This window comes from Centropristis striata, chromosome 22 (genome assembly GCF_030273125.1).
Source record: "Centropristis striata isolate RG_2023a ecotype Rhode Island chromosome 22, C.striata_1.0, whole genome shotgun sequence".
In the NCBI taxonomy this organism is placed as follows: Eukaryota; Metazoa; Chordata; class Actinopteri; order Perciformes; family Serranidae; genus Centropristis; species Centropristis striata.
Window position 1 is genome coordinate 18378848 of NC_081538.1, and position 16050 is coordinate 18394897.

The window sequence follows — 16050 nt, forward strand, 5'->3', positions numbered from 1 at the left end:
ACAGCAGCAGCGACAAAAGCCTGGGTGATTAGGTTAGAGGTATTAATAGTGGGTTTCTAGGTGCGGGGCTTTACTACTTGACGCTGGTGTCACTGTGGGAGAAGAAGCCAAACCTCTCAGCTGAAAGCCAAAGATCGACTATAACGACGACCAGCCTCTCGTTGGCAAAAATAAAAGTATATATCTATTCAGTGACAAATGCTTGTTGGGGATGTGAACTAAGCGTGAAGAAGCATTCATTAATATAATTCATAGAAATAACTTAAGACTGTTTTGCATTCCATGCATTAAAAAGTTACTGATCTGTTCCTTTTGTATAGTCTATGGTCTGTTCAATACTTTCTAATTGTTTTAAGCCTTCCTGTGCATTTGTTTGACAAAGACCCCCAGAATGAAAAAGCAACAGTTATACATTTTCGAATTTTTAAGGTACTGAAGGATGGTTGGGTAAACATGTAGCCTAGGGTTTATTGTTCATCATTCTTTCTCGCGTACATTTGAGCTTGTACCGTTGTAAGTACCCCATTTAAATACGTCAGTTCCAAATAAAGTACTGAGACGGCTGATCATAATGACCACAGATAGACTGACACAGCTTTCCCCGCCGCCATTCCTGGTCCTGTTCTCGGAAATAGTTTCAGAGTGAGACCTCTCTTGTTTTTGAACGCCCCTCAGGCTCGGACAGAGCGCGCCGGTTGCCCCGCCAACACAACTCTGTGGGCGTGGCACCGTCCACGGCCATTGGTCGAAGCTGCGGCGCGTACCCAAGCACAACAATGCTGATTGGCTGTAGATGAATGACGCAGCCACGCAGCTGAGTGCTGATTGGCTGGAGCGGGCCAGATGCCTCAGAGCGCCAGAAAACAAGCTTGAGCGGGTGATGCTGGAGTCACCCTGGGACAGGACAGAATTTCCGCTAGTTGGACAGCAGTAAAGAGGACTAGATGTACAGACTGAGGAGGACTGCCCGCTTATTTTAAAGAGGGAAATTAGCTGCTATGTTAGTCTGAAGAAAACTAAGGCGCTGACAACTCTGTAAACCGGATACAGAGCTACATTGGACTATTTAATTCATTCAGTAGCACTGAAAGGTGAGTAACCGTTTTCCCTCCAGTGGTTTCCCTCTTGGTGTTATGGTATGCTGCTCACCTGAGCTAGTAATGTTAGCAAAATGGTTCATTAACATAGATTAGCCTTTATGGTTATAGACAAGTCATAGGAATATGTGGCTCTGCCACACCTAAATATATAGACTTATTGGGTGAATTGGCCGTTTAGTAAGTTGAGACTGTTAAGGCTTTATTAACTTACCGTACAACCTATAAATAACGTAATTTATTAACGCCATGTAATACGACATTGGGCTTCTAACTCGTTACACCAGCTGTAATTCAGTAGGTTTACTTTATGCCAGCAGTAATCCAAACTGTTAATGGAAGGGACTGATAGTTAAGTTATAGCCGTTAGCTTGCTAAGGGCTAATTAGCCCGAGTTGTTTGCGCCAAAATCAGCTGACCACTCGTCTGTAGTTGTCTGTACTGGCTGAAATGTCCTTAACTTAACCATCAGTCCACTGAGATATTAGTCATGTAGTCCATGTGTCATTTTTATATACGTATTATCTTTTTCAGAACTGCAGTTTTCCCAGATGGAAGTTGAATGTCTCGCACTGAAAGACCTCACAAGTCCCAGGAAAAGTTTCACAGTAGAGAGGGAGGAGGATGGGGGCCAGAGTGAACAAAAGGTAAGTTAGCCAATTGCTTGATCTTAGATGTGGTCTTAGCTGGTTTGATATCGTGACCCTGTTAAAATAATCGCCTAACTAATTTTTTCAAGTATTGCAGGAAACACAAAAAACTTCACCAAAAGTGTAACATATGACATTTACTGATCATTTCACTCAAAAGAATGTAACAAATGATGGCTATTGGCATAGTAATAACACTGTGTGTAAATTATGTAACTTAAGAGAAATAAATGACATTTTTTGAACGTGCCTTTGTGACTTAAGCAAGATATGGTAACACTTTATTTTGAAGGTGTCTACATAAGAGTCACACAAGCCTGTCAAAAACATGACATGACAAGTATCATGAGCATTAATGTTACTTCAAAGTGTCATTAATGTTCATGACACATCCCATGTCATGTTTATGACACGCTCATGTCACTCTTATGTAGACACCTTCAAGTGTTACCAATATTAGTGTCAACAATAAAACACTGATAAACTAAACTGATAACTAAACAATCTCCCTCTAGCTCTTCTTTGCTGGGTTCTTATCTGATGCCTATGAACGTGGCAATTTGTCAACTCAATGTGATCAACTGAGGATGTAGGTGATTTTACCATAGGTGGCCGGCGTCTTGAGGAGATGATTTAGGCAAAAAAAAAAAAATGACGAAAAAATTACTTATGGTTATTAAAGGTGGGCTGCAGAATCAGGCTAATCAGCGACACATGGAGTAATGTGGTGGCATTTAAACAGACAGATAAGGCTATAAGATATGAGCTAGAGAAGGGTGTTTTTTTTATTTAAACAGCTAGATTTCCATGGGTGAAAATGGGGAAGAAATTTGCTTAAGTATGGAATTTTTTAATTTTAAACACTACACCCAAATTCATCAGGAGGTCTCAGGACTCTCTTGGTGTCAACATCTGACCTCCTAAATATTTTTGGAAAATCACCCAGTATGTATAGCAAATGTTTGAATCCTTAACTAAACATTTATAACAACAACACAATTGTCGCCATTGTAGGAAAACATCTGCACAGAGAGGAGAAGATCCACACCCCTTAAATCTGCAGAGTCCACCATCCCCGCGTTGCTGATTGGCAGAAAGGGCGCTGCCCCTGACCTGGCCCACATCACCCCCATCAAACACACAGCCCTGGCCGAGCCCTGGACGCCCACAGCCAATCTGAAGATGCTGATCAGTGCCGCGAGCCCAGACATCCGGGACAGAGAGATGAAAGAGATGAAAAAGGTGCTGTTTAGACCCATCGAGAATGAGAAGGACAAGCCAGCGAGCCCAGATGCTGTGGCAGAGGATACAGAAGACTCTGGTCAGGTATGTGAAAAAATCACTTGCAAAACACATGGATCTCCGTTTAGTTTATGTCTTAAAATGTCTTTTTCTTTATTTCCACTAGGGAGAAATCTACGCATTAGTATTAATTAGTTTAAGCAGGGAAATGCTCATGAAAGGAACCCTGAATTTCCACGGTCTTAAAAGTCCTGGAAGCAAACTCTTTCCCCCTCCCTTCACTCACATTAGCAGCTGAACTCTCCAGATAGGGAGTTTTCAAAAGCACAATTACAATTGCTCAGTTCTGCCTAATAGATAAAGTCATATTGTATATAAAGTGGCAGCTGGAGCCTAAAACGCTGAGCTTTTGTGATACGATTATTTATTACATTTCCTGCCTTACTGGGAATGCAGGATTTAATTATTTTCTAAATTATGTGCCCTTGAAGACATTACAGAGAAGCAGTTTATGGCGCCGAACTGAAATGTGTGTTAATGTGTATGCTACATACCCCAAAGGATCACTCTAACTGGATGATAATGATGCAGACGGTAGCAGCAAAGTTTATTTATTCTGTGTAATAATCTCTAAATCAGTGGTAAAACAAAACAGATATCTGATCATTCCTGTTTTTATCTGTGTGCCCAGTTTGAAGCTGCGGAGGAAGAGGACGACGCTGACAAAAAGCCGAGCAGGAAGCAGAAGAGCCTGGGTCTGCTGTGCCAAAAGTTCCTGGCCCTCTACCCTGATTACCCGCCGCCACACAGCCCCATCTGGATCTCACTGGACGAGGTGGCGAGCAGTCTTGGTAAGAGCCAGAAATTTGAGGGGAAAAGAGAGTTTGGACTCGTCCCAGCCACTGACTGCTGTTGTTGTAAACACGTCATGGGAGGGAGATGATAATGGAGGCAGCTAATGTCCGTTTAATGAGCGTTATAAAGTTTTTATGTTAATGGATTTAGTGGCAGTTGCTGTGGAGACTTGTTTTTCATACAAACAGCTGCATTTGAGCAAGGCTCTTTAGTTTTAGGTCTGTCATTTATTTTAATCAATGCAAACCATTTTTATTTAATATGAGCTAGTCACAAAATCTGATATCTCTACATGATTATTGTGACCAAAAGAATGCACAATAATGATATTGTGATATGTATGAAACTTTCTGAATTTTATCAGTCAAATTCATCTTTTACTCACCCACTTGTGAACAGTGGGTTTTGCCTTGTTTGGCAAACTAATTGAACTGAAAATACAAATATAACAAAGTGAGAATGGAGAGAAATGGAAGTATTCAAATGGCTCTGGATTATTTATTCAATGTTACATGTAGACCCTAACTGATATGGTGCTTTTTTTGAGACCAATATCTTTTTTTAGCGGGGCGAAATTCACCAAATATCAATAAAGTGGACAATTTGCACCAATATGACTTTGCTACGGTAATATCAAACAACATAGTGTGTCTGTGACAGGCCAATATTGTTCGTTAATATCTCGACCAATAAATTAGGGGCACTCCAATTACAGGGTTTATGTAGAGTCTTGAAACTTAATTTAAACAGTTATGTTTTCATGGTCAGAAATATTCTTGACTTTGATTATATTTATTTAAAAATGCTTGATGTTCAACATAATCTGGTGTTTTAATCTCCACAATGAGATTTATGAGAGTTATGATCAAAACAAATAAACGATTGAAGTTATTTTTAGAAATACATTTATTGTAAACTTTGACATGATAAGCCCAGAGTGGAAATATTTGGGATTAGGTTTTTTCCAAGAGCAAGTGTCAATACTCTACTCTGCACACTGAAATTTTCAGGAGTGGAGCGAAGGCGCATCTACGACATCGTCAACGTGCTGGAGTCTTTGAATATTGTGGGTCGGATAGCCAAGAACAGCTACACCTGGTACGGTCGCCTGCGGCTGGAGGCCACGCTGGAGGAGCTGCAGCGGAGGGGTCGGCAGCAGGGATACCACCTCCAGATGGAGCTGAGCAACGGGGACAGGGAGGCCGGGCCGGGGCGCGAGGATGACGCCACGGAAGGAGACGCTGGCAACGGTAATCAGAATCAGAGCAGAATTCATTGTCAAAGTAAAAAGCTGAATATAATTGGTGCACTTTTAAGAGAACAACATTCGTTACATAAGATTTAATCTCAAAACACAATTACAGCCATTCCATTCAAACCCACAGGAATGAATACAAGCCTGGTTTCCATTGTGATCCTCATACATGTATACAGCTGCTTAGTAAGAGGCTGTGTGTTGACTTGGCAGTGTGGCTGGATAATAATAAAAGCACTCATGACAAAGAGGTAGTTAACAAAGGTATGTGATGCCCATTCAGTGGTTAATGCCTGCTGGTTTTGCTGTCTGGCTTATTGAATATGATGACAATAATTATCATAATATGATGATAATAATACATAATAACTGTCATCACACTGTTGCTGCACAACGACACATACCTACAGGTAACACAATGGTGTCGTTAAGCCAAGGCATCAGCTGCACATTCACACTAATGGATCATTATTTCCTGTCGCTGTAGCGACCACGTTTTCTCCGGTGATTAATAAAGGTCATCTTCTATCGTGTAAAATCCTTTGATTGCAGTAGCCTGACATACTTGTGTGTTTTTCTGTGTTACTTGTAGCTGGTAGCAACAGGAAAGACAAATCTCTTCGCATCATGAGTCAGAAATTCGTCATGCTGTTTCTGGTGTCCAAAACTCAGACGGTTACTCTGGACGCAGCAGCAAAGATCCTCATCGAGGAGAGTCAGGACTCGTCCAGTCACAGCAAGTACAAAAGTAAGAAAGTTGTTCAATTTTAATAATACAAATCATGTTTCTTTTGTTAGGTTTTATCCAACTAAATATCACATTTGTGCTTTCAGCTAAGGTACGGCGACTGTACGACATTGCAAATGTGCTGACCAGCCTGGGCCTCATACAGAAGGTCCACGTGCGTGAAGAGAGAGGCAGGAAGCCGGCCTTTAAATGGCACGGCCCCGTGGAATTCAACAACTCTGGAAATGCTGGTAAGAAGCTTTGATAACCAAACTTAAGTAGTTATCCTCTTCAGCTGTCCTCAGTTGACTTAATGTCTTATAGAGGTTGTAGCACCTCTAAAAACACTGGTATCATATAACACTAAAAGATTTAAGGAAGCAAAATAATGCCGCAAAATTTTGGCGAGGGGTCAAAAAACTGGCATGGCAATTTTCAAAGGCATCCTTTGACCTCTGACCTCAAGATATCTAAATGAAAATTGGTTCTTAGGGTAGACACAAGCCTGTCCTTTACAGACATGCCCACTTTATGGTAATACCATGCAGTTTTTAGTACAAGTGTGTTATTTCCGCCTATTATATTTGAATATTTCTGCATACTGAAGTCCCTAAACAGTCTTGGAATTGCATAAATTGAGTATGACTTGAAAGAGACTCTTTTGGATTCAATGAGCCCAAATTAATCATATGTGATGATGTAAGCAGCATTTCCTTGTAGTGAGACATTATGGCTTTCGTGAGGTACATTTTTATTTTTTTTAAAAAGCCAGTTGTCAGGGGTAAAAATCAATGATCTGTTGATCTTGACAAGTCACTCAATAATATATCAATTGCATAGCCTTCAGTGCTGGAAAAATCAAAAAGATCAAAAATGTAATTGTATCATAGATGTGGAGAGTCGTGGTAACCCTTACCATCAAGGTGTTTTGGATTAAACCAGAAGGCAGATTTATTGCTATTTACGACATTTTCATTATTGCTGTCATGCTAACTCAGTCCTATCCATCTCACTATCATCAGCTGTAGGAAATACTGTGAATGTGGCAGCTGCCACTCTGACTGACAGAGCCAAGATGACACGGCACGCCTCCTTCAACATCACACCAACTTCTGTGGCCGTACAGCGGCTGGTCAACTCTGCACCAAACAGTCCCCGACGTGACCTAACAGGTAAGAGATTTTGTGTCTATAGTCCTGTTTGCACTGGCCTAGTATTGCATCAAGAGGTACGTTATTACAACTTCCTTCACTGTCTTTTTGACTCTGAGCTGCCTTGTAGTGGATATATTGCTTCACACCCATACCACTGTAAAGGATGCATAGAAGTTTATGGGCAGTAACGATTACATTGTGTAAAATGGATGTATCCATTTTTTGTAATAATGTGAGTAGGGCTGGGCGATATATCAATATAAAAATATATCGATATATTTTTAGATGGGATATTGAATTAGACCATATCGCATATATTGATGTAGTTCAATTTTCCCCCCTTTTTATATATAAATGTTGCCCTTATTACGGTTTGCCATATTTAGTTCTTTTGTAATTTTTGTTATTCTTTTTTCATATAAATATATTTATTTCAGAAAAAGATTGGCCTACTTTATTTCATAGGCTATTTTTATTTACGATTTTTATTTATATAAATATTCACTTTATGGGTATTTGATTTTAAAAAAGGTACTCCTATTGTTATACAATATTTATGTTCACTTAAATAAGTGGTTTCAATAAAACTTCTTGTGACATTTTATTACATATCATATTTGGCTTTGACTTTGACTGAACATTTGCTCTCACTTTACGATAAAAATATCGGGATATATATCGTATATCCATATTCAGCCTAAATATATCAGGATATGACTTTTGGTCCGTATCGCCCAGCCCTAATAGTGAGCATGAATGACGCTTTATGGACAAAGCAGATTTGTAGCTTGAGATATTTTATTATTGCCACACAACAGTTTTGGTGCTAATTGTTTTGTTCCAGTGCAAATAAAAGGGAATGTTATGTACAGATCAGTTCCCGGCATAAAGAGTAGCCCAGGAGGCAAATAGTTTACATTACAATTTCATTCTTGTCTAATAACTGTTTCTGTTCCCTCACACTGCAGGTCTGCCAAACCAGCCTGTGGATTATTCCAAAAAATCTACAATCAACAATGCAGTGTGTCGACTGCAGTTTGGAAACAGCACTGAGTGAGTTAATACTAAAACACACACACACACTCACACACACTGTAATCAGGGGGCATTCTCTTGACTTTATCTACAGTCATCCACCACAGATTTACTGCCAAACTATTAACTGCACACAGTGGCTTTTTTGTTAACCTTTGCCAGGACAGTCTATCTATCATATTACTGCAGAGAATCCACATCAGCTGCTGGTAACCAAGGCAAAAGGTCCTGTAGATGTCAGCTTTCAGACTGAAGCTACACAATTACATCCAAATGGATAGACTCAGTTATTTTTGTCATATTAGACATTAAACGCTCTTGACAGCGTCCCAACTATCAGATGCCAAAGCCTCCCATTTACTGAAGGGCTTTTTAAAATCTCGTACATATTTCACACTCACTGCCAGTGTTTGCATTGGCCGGTGTGTTTGTAGCTTTAGGCTACATGTATCATGCCACTGTGGATATGAATAGTTTTTGTCTCCTATGCATGTATGCATTGGCTCCATAGATACAGTACACGGTAGTTCTTGTTATTTCTATGGTTGGCCAAACCACAGCTGCCTCAAGACTGCGGCTGTGAGGTGTTTTTAGAGGGGGATAAATAATAGGGCATTGAAGTGTGTGTTGAAAAGGAATATTTTAGACTTGAAGCTGGGTAAAAATGCACCAGAGGCAGTGGTAGCCCACAGGATAAGTGTTGGAGGTTCAGAGCTGGGAGGTGGCCAGTTAGGAGAGAAAGAAATAGACCCGCAGGGCCCAATCAGGTTCAAGCTGATAATTAAAGCTTTAATTCTCCTGACTAATCACTTCTTGTTTCTCTATAGGAACCGTCCTACCTGCAGCAGCAGCATGCTAGCTCCGTCCTCCAACCATCCCACCCAGCTGGCACCTCCCCTCCACCCAGAGCATCTCTTTGCACCCTCCTCCTCTTCACACTGCTTGGCCTACCTGCCCAGCCTGTCCCAGCCCTCTGTGGTCATGCTGTACAGGGCGCCAGACAAGCCGGACCAGATGCCTGACGGTCAGAGGTCGCCCAGTTTGACGTCTGAGGAGGGAAGGAAGAGACGGAGGGAAGAAAGGGAAGAGGAGGAGGAGGCGGTGGTTAAAAAGAAGGGAACATCCGGGTTAGAGGAATGTGACATGGTGAGATGCTTTTGGCAACATTTAATATAGTTCTTGATTTTTCTCTTCTTGGTTTAGCTTTACCGGGAACTCTGAGTCCTCTGGTGCACTAATATATTTTTTCTGTAAGGTTTTGTGCCCTTTAATTGAAACTATGAAATACTACATGCTTTCATTTGAGGATAACTCATTCCTGGTGTAATTAAAGGCTTATCATATTAGTAATGCATAGGATATTTAATAATTGGAAACCCCTAGCCATTAATCAGGCAACGCAGTCCGAGTAATTGGAAAGGTCCTGTTTTCATGCTGAGATGGTCCTTTAGAAAGGTAGATTAAAGAGAGTAGACTATAAGCACTTTCACATCAGGAAAATTACCTGGAAATTAACTTGCCTTCTATGTTATTAGAAGTAGAGTGTTAATCAGTGCAGGGATTTTTAGTTGCTGAGCCATGGATTGTTATACATTGACAGAAAATGTTAATTCAAGATGGATTGTAGGCTTCATCTTGTTTGAGCAATCATGCCATGCATCTGGATCACATGGATATGGCAATAAACAAGTGGCTTATCTGTTTTAAAGGGGCCCTATTGTGCTTGTTTCCAGGTTCATATTTGTATTTGGGGGTTCTACTACAACATGTTTACATGCTTTAATGTTCAAAATTCACATTATGTTTGCCTGAATATACCTGTATTCACCCTCTGTCTGAAACGCTCCGTTTTAGCAACTGTCTCTTTACGACTCCACCTCTGCACCATCATTGCAGCCGGGGAATGACTGTAACAGCAGTGTAGCAGCACTTCTTCTTTTTAACCAGTATGCAAGCCAGGTTTCCATTCAAATGTATTGCACATTTTGATAAGAATTTTTTTTTAATATAATTTTTTTTAAATAAAGAAAATGCAACCTCATGTTTATGCAGGGTTGGGTACTGAACTCTGTACCTTTAAGGTTACCGACCGAATTACGTCAGTACTACTGAGTACTGATTCATATTAAATCAATTGGTACCTTATTTCATACATGAGAGCACACCTAGTAGGGAGAGTAAGATGCCCTGGTGACATTTAGTTGAAATTAAGGTACCAGTACTGAATTCCAAGTACTTTTATGGGTTCAAATGTGAATGGTACCCAACTCTACTGTTTTGCCAGTATTGACAGGTGGTTCTTCAAGATAATCAAAATAAGTTGGCTGGAAATGCACCTATAGTATAGTTGTGACATCACAACATGACAGAAGTCCTGTATACTAAATGTACATCAGTGAGTCAAGGTTAATTTATCCAGTATTTGTTTTTGTTTCAGCTGAGAGCACAAACAGCGAGTTCACAAACGGGTAACACCAGGACTTCCCCCAGTCACCCAGCAGGCCTCTCCAGAGAGCGCATGCCCGATGAGAGCTTCAGTGCCAACAGCAGCAGTGAGCCCGCTCAGCCATCACACTACCTCTACGTACCCAACAATGCAGGTATGTTGATGACTTCATGAAAACACAATGCTTGAGCTGTTGGCTTCACTAAAGATGTATGTTTTTGTGCCACCTCATGAAACAGCACACAGAATTGTCATTATCTACCATATGCTGTATGTAGAAACATGGCTTAGTAGGGTTTCTGCCGAACTAAATACTATCAACCTGTCCGAGTTGGTCCGAGGTCCAAACACACTGCTACATTATGCCGTTCAGGAGCCGCAAGCTAACATTAGCTAACAATTAAGTTGTATTAATCACACTAAACTGTGACTTACTGTTTTGAATAACTTCCTGTCGCTAAACACATGCCGCTTTCAAAATAAGAGCACAGTGTGTTAACAGAATCGACCACATAATTTACAAGAAGACTGTCAAAATAAGATGCCTTAAATAAAACATAAAAGAACCCTTATTATATATAACATACTTCTTAAAATATGCAATCATAAAGATCAGTGTATATGATGGAATAATGGCATTCAAATGTGCAAGAGGCCACCAAATTTGGGCTTGGTATGGAAAAAAAATTCACCAGGGGACCCCCCTAACCAGCTATGTTTCCACACAGACTGGCTGCTTCATGTCCAAGTGGAAAGCATGTTGACAGCAATTAGAAATGACACAGTAGGACAACAAAGATTCTATAATACGGTATCTCCTGACTGAAAAATGTTATGTGAGGTGTTTGCTCTCATTTAGCTCAAGTGTACGAGATTGGTGCATTATATTTATAAATGTACATCATTTTCTCCCCGGGGGGCATGCCTCTGATTGGTGCTGACGCTTTCTCCTGATCTGTGTTCTCCAGGTCTGAATAGCCTCAACTTCCTGCTGTCTGCTGGCCAGTCACCAGCCGGTCTATCCCTCCCTCCCAGCAGTGTTCCCACCCTGGCGCTGCCCTACGTCCTGGTGCCCTCTGCAGCCCTCTCCCACTACCCCCTGGTGGCCAGCGGTCTCCAACAGCAAGGCTCTGACGCCCATAACAAACTGAGCTTCAGCCTGCCTGCTATGATGTCATCTGCACACTTCATGGTGGGGGCGCCACCGTACGGCCTGGCAGCACCATCACCGGATATCAGCAGGTCGTCTCTTCCATCACCGTCCACTCCAGAACAGAGCAGGGTGTACGGGTCAGTGGGCACGCCACATTCTCCCTCAGGACCACGTCAGACTGTCAGCATCAGCACACCAGAACCACTGGTAAGGACCTCTACACACACACACAAACACACACACACACACACACACACATGCACACGCACGCTTCTGCTCTAAAGATGCATTAACTCATAATGATACATGACCTTTCTGGAACCAGGCACTTGCAAAATGCCACAACACAGCTTGACATGAGAGCATCTGTTTTGTGGAAGGTTTCCCCTCATTTACTCATTTAGACACTTAGTCATTTAGCCATTCAAGTTGATTAATCTCCAAGTTGTTCAATAGGGATTAATGCTCTTGTCTGCAAAGCCGAACATAATCTGCCACCAGTGCTCTTCGTTTTTTTAAGACAACCTGCTGGGGCGATGGATGGCTAATTAATGCAGCATTAGAAACAATGTGACGAGTCAATGACCGTGTTGGAATGAGGCATAAATCAGGGCTGTTCTCTCTATCCCGACACTTCACTTTTAATATATGCAGACTGGTGCCTTTATGAAGAGGTTTGTGTGTAAGTTGCTAGAATGTTTCCTCTTATTTTCCCATATATACATTGTATATTTCCAGTACTGGTGGGAATCACCCCAGGATATGATTTTATCCCGATACTTGAGTCACGATACAATATTATTGCAATTTTAAGAATTTTGTGATATGGTGAGTATTGCGATACAATATACTGCGATTTACCTGTTTAACCGTATTTTGTGTCCACAAAATTAAATTCAATCAAGAATTGTTTTATCAAATGAGATAAAATTATCAGTCTATTCATCTCACTTCAGTCTTTTTATTTCTCCACAATGAGAGTCAAACCCACAGACTGACCAACAAAGTATTCAGTCAAACTGAACTCAACTGATATCAAACATGTACGGACGACAACAACTGCAGCATTTTCACAAGCTTTCCTCAACTTTAAGCTTCATGGCTCTGAATTTTTTTGAATGAAACATAAAAAAAAGCTGAACTTTGCAGCGTTATTTTGACATCTTCCTGACAGATTCCTTAAATCTTCTAGTTTCATATGATACCAGTATCTCCAGTGTATTCCTTAAAAATGAGGCAGCTACGACCTCCGGGGAAAAAAAGGCGAAAACGAAACAGCGGGCTACCGGAACGCAAAATATCGATACTTTGCGGCCGTATAGCTTTACTATGCTGTATCGATTTTCCCCCCACCTCTAATTTCCAGTATATTTTGGTAAAACTGCACACAGCAGAAAATGTGGCAACAATTTGAATTGAATGCACCTCTAATGAACTGGAGTAGGATGTGTTATAACTGAACTCCAATCTAACATCACTCTCTGCCTTTACAGACTCCACAAACTCAGAAGGAAACCACACCATCTGCCTCTAAGGCTTTCTTCCAGACCCCAGGCACTCTGGGAAGTGTAGTCAACGCTGCCCCAGCTGCCCGAAAAAGAGGCTCAGCACAGAGGAGACTGGACGTCGGCCATCCCCCGACCAGTTAAACATGAGAGGAGATGGAAAAGATGGCTGACATGCTGTTTAACACTCAGGTGTTGATCCTAAAATTGAAAAATATGGTTTCAAAGCATTGGTGCTTTGTTTTTTAATGACTTAAAAGTGTTCCTTCCAAAATGTAACAAAATACAGAGCTAAAATTAACTATTTTCTAAAATACAAAACATTTTGAAAAGCAGAAATCTTGCAGCTGATTTTTTTTTTTAATGGTTATTTTTAAAAGAAACTGTTCCGTTATTGGTTGTGACCAAATGTGCCTCATGGTTCAATTATGGGACACCAGAGTGAATGAGTGAAGCAGTATTGCCAATGTCACAGTGCCCTCCTGTGGTGGGAGTGGGCCACTGTTCTATTTTATATTTCAGCCTTAATGTTCCCTCCCAGACATGATCACGCTACCTAATTCCCCATCACTTGTGTATTATAGCCCAATTGCTATTTATATTTTAGCTAATATATGTTGATTACAGGGACTGTAATGGAACATTGTTTCTAGCACTAAGTATGTGACAGAATGTCTGATTCTGAATTGAATGTCGTTAGTTGGCCCCTTTAGGTTTTGTTACATTATCAAGGTATAATAGGAAATCTATTAGCAGCTGAGTTTACACCATCAGTAGCAGACAATCCTCTCTTGGCTCATTTTAAAAATTACTGTGAGGATAAAATCACTAAAGCCTTAAATGTTTACAGCCAGAACAGTTCTTGAACTTGTCGGTGCATTATTTAGTCGTCAGGAAGGTAAATGTTACTGGTGCTGTGCTTGTTCTCACTGCAACCATAGTGCTGAATGGTTAAACAGCAAACCCTTTAGCTCTGAAGACTAAAGGACAATGTGACTATGCTTTCAGGTACTTGAACACTTGTGACTTTACTAGAAGTGGATTTTGAAGAGATATCAAAGTACTGTAAAAAAAGTTTGCATCCTTAATTTATCCAGGGAAACTTGACTGATCTTATTCATACAGTCCGACACATTTTGGAAACCCAGTGTGTCCACAATCCGCTGTTAGCTGATGCTGTTTGGGGTTAAGTGTGTTCTCTCCTTGCTGAGAGAAAGGAGTTGTTGCCTCGGTACAGATGTTCTCAGGTTTTCTAGGGATTTGTATCAACAGCTTTCTAGTCATGACTTGCCTCCAGACAACACAACCAATACATTGGTGCTTGGTACAAGAATCATTCAGGAGAGCTTAGCTATGTCACACCAAAGGGTGCACAAATAATCCACTCTGACGAGTAGATGTGTATTCATCAATGTACAGTTTTATGCCTAAATATTGTACACTGTATTCATAGTGCCATGTATACTTTTCACATGCAGAATGTTAAATGCTGCTTTAATGTGTTTAAAAATAATGTTTATTGCACTGCTAGTTTTAGTAGTTGTGACTTCTGATCTAACTTTTACAAAATCTGTTGCTGTTCCTTCACTGTAGCTCTGCTCTCTCTGTAGTTACGGGCCAAACTGCTTCTCTTCTGTATGACTTTCACAAACTTTCATTAAAAATGTATGGTGCTGACCAGCTGTGTCATGTGTACGCTTTAATTTAAAGAATTTGTGAATGCATTTTCAGATTTTCTTTCACCAAATGTTAGTTATAATAACATCATATAATCCTTTTTAAAATAGCCTCCCTTTTTTAAATCTAGAGCCGGGGGGGATTAAGATTAATTATGCCATTTACTTTTACTCCACAGTAGAAAAAAACTAAACTTGCAATCCAAATGTTGACAGATTTACAGATGGCTTCAGTTTACAGATGCCACCAATAATTCAGAGTCCAATTCAGAATGTCCCAGCAGACTGGAAGCAAGCCAAACTAATGTGGTCAGATGACACTCTTCATTTGTAACAAAATTCCTGTCGCTGTAAACTGCGCTTGTTCACATTAAATACTAAGATGGAACTGATGGTCTGAGTGAAGGCATAGCATTATAATATGCACCATTATAAAAAAAAAAAGTACTGCCACTGCCGACATCCAAATGTCAGAGGTAAAAATCTGAAAGGGGGTTAAATTACAAATGACACATGCAGTGAGCTGATTGGTGCACTGAGGTTAAATTCTTATTCATAATGAATGAAATTCCATTCGGGAGAAACACATTTAGTGCATCAATTGTGATCCCAGGGTCAGATCAGGCTGATTGAGTCACACTTAAAAAACTCACACCATCTGTGCGAGGACATAAACATCTAATGTAAGCTTTTATATCAGTACTAAAGCTGAGCTGAGGGAGCTGCCAATAGATGTGTTTGGCCCCTGCCAGGCATTTATGACACTAAACCTCAGCAGATGGGACAATTAACTTTACATAGACACATAGTTCAGCCAAGTATCTGCTGTGGCCAAAAATCACTTAAATTAAAACACGCTGTCCCAGAGGCAGACAGAACAATTCACTTTCAAATATAAAAACTAATGCTGGTATTCCCAACTAAACTATTACAATAGATACTTATGCTTCTACAACATAATGCATATTTACTACCCTTTTGTTGCTGCCTTTTCTATTGTCAATCAATCAATCAGACTTTACTTGTATAGCACTTTTCATACAAGAGAGATGTAACACAAAGTGCTTCACGTAAAAAAAGGAGAAAGTAATAATAATAACAAAACTGAGAAATAAGCAAACACCCTCCACCCACCATACTTATTTAACAAACTGGATTTAACTGGTTTTATCCCTTTCAATCAATTTCAGCCATTTCATGAAATGCCAATTATGTCAAACTTAAACTGTGCTAACTTATCTTATTATATATATTT

The 16050-nt window shown here is 40.3% G+C and overlaps 1 protein-coding gene and 1 long non-coding RNA gene across 3 annotated transcripts in view; one reads left to right on the top strand and one right to left on the bottom strand.

Annotated features, from left to right (window-relative positions):
* The first annotated feature begins 915 nt into the window (after window positions 1-915).
* Window positions 916-14796, top strand: e2f7 (E2F transcription factor 7). The gene is made up of 13 exons (XM_059325624.1): window positions 916-1091; window positions 1632-1744; window positions 2762-3073; window positions 3681-3840; window positions 4855-5094; window positions 5692-5847; window positions 5934-6077; window positions 6849-6998; window positions 7949-8033; window positions 8843-9161; window positions 10453-10615; window positions 11430-11821; window positions 13108-14796. Exons 2-13 carry the CDS (start codon window positions 1649-1651, stop codon window positions 13261-13263), a joined length of 2373 nt encoding a protein of 790 aa, XP_059181607.1. The 5' UTR covers window positions 916-1091; window positions 1632-1648; the 3' UTR covers window positions 13264-14796.
* Window positions 4733-16050, bottom strand: part of LOC131960412 (uncharacterized) — a 33317-nt gene continuing 21999 nt past the window's right edge. For both annotated transcript variants that reach the window (XR_009389665.1, XR_009389664.1), the window contains exon 2: window positions 4733-5085. This is a non-coding gene — a long non-coding RNA (uncharacterized LOC131960412). The remainder of the gene's footprint in view (window positions 5086-16050) is intronic.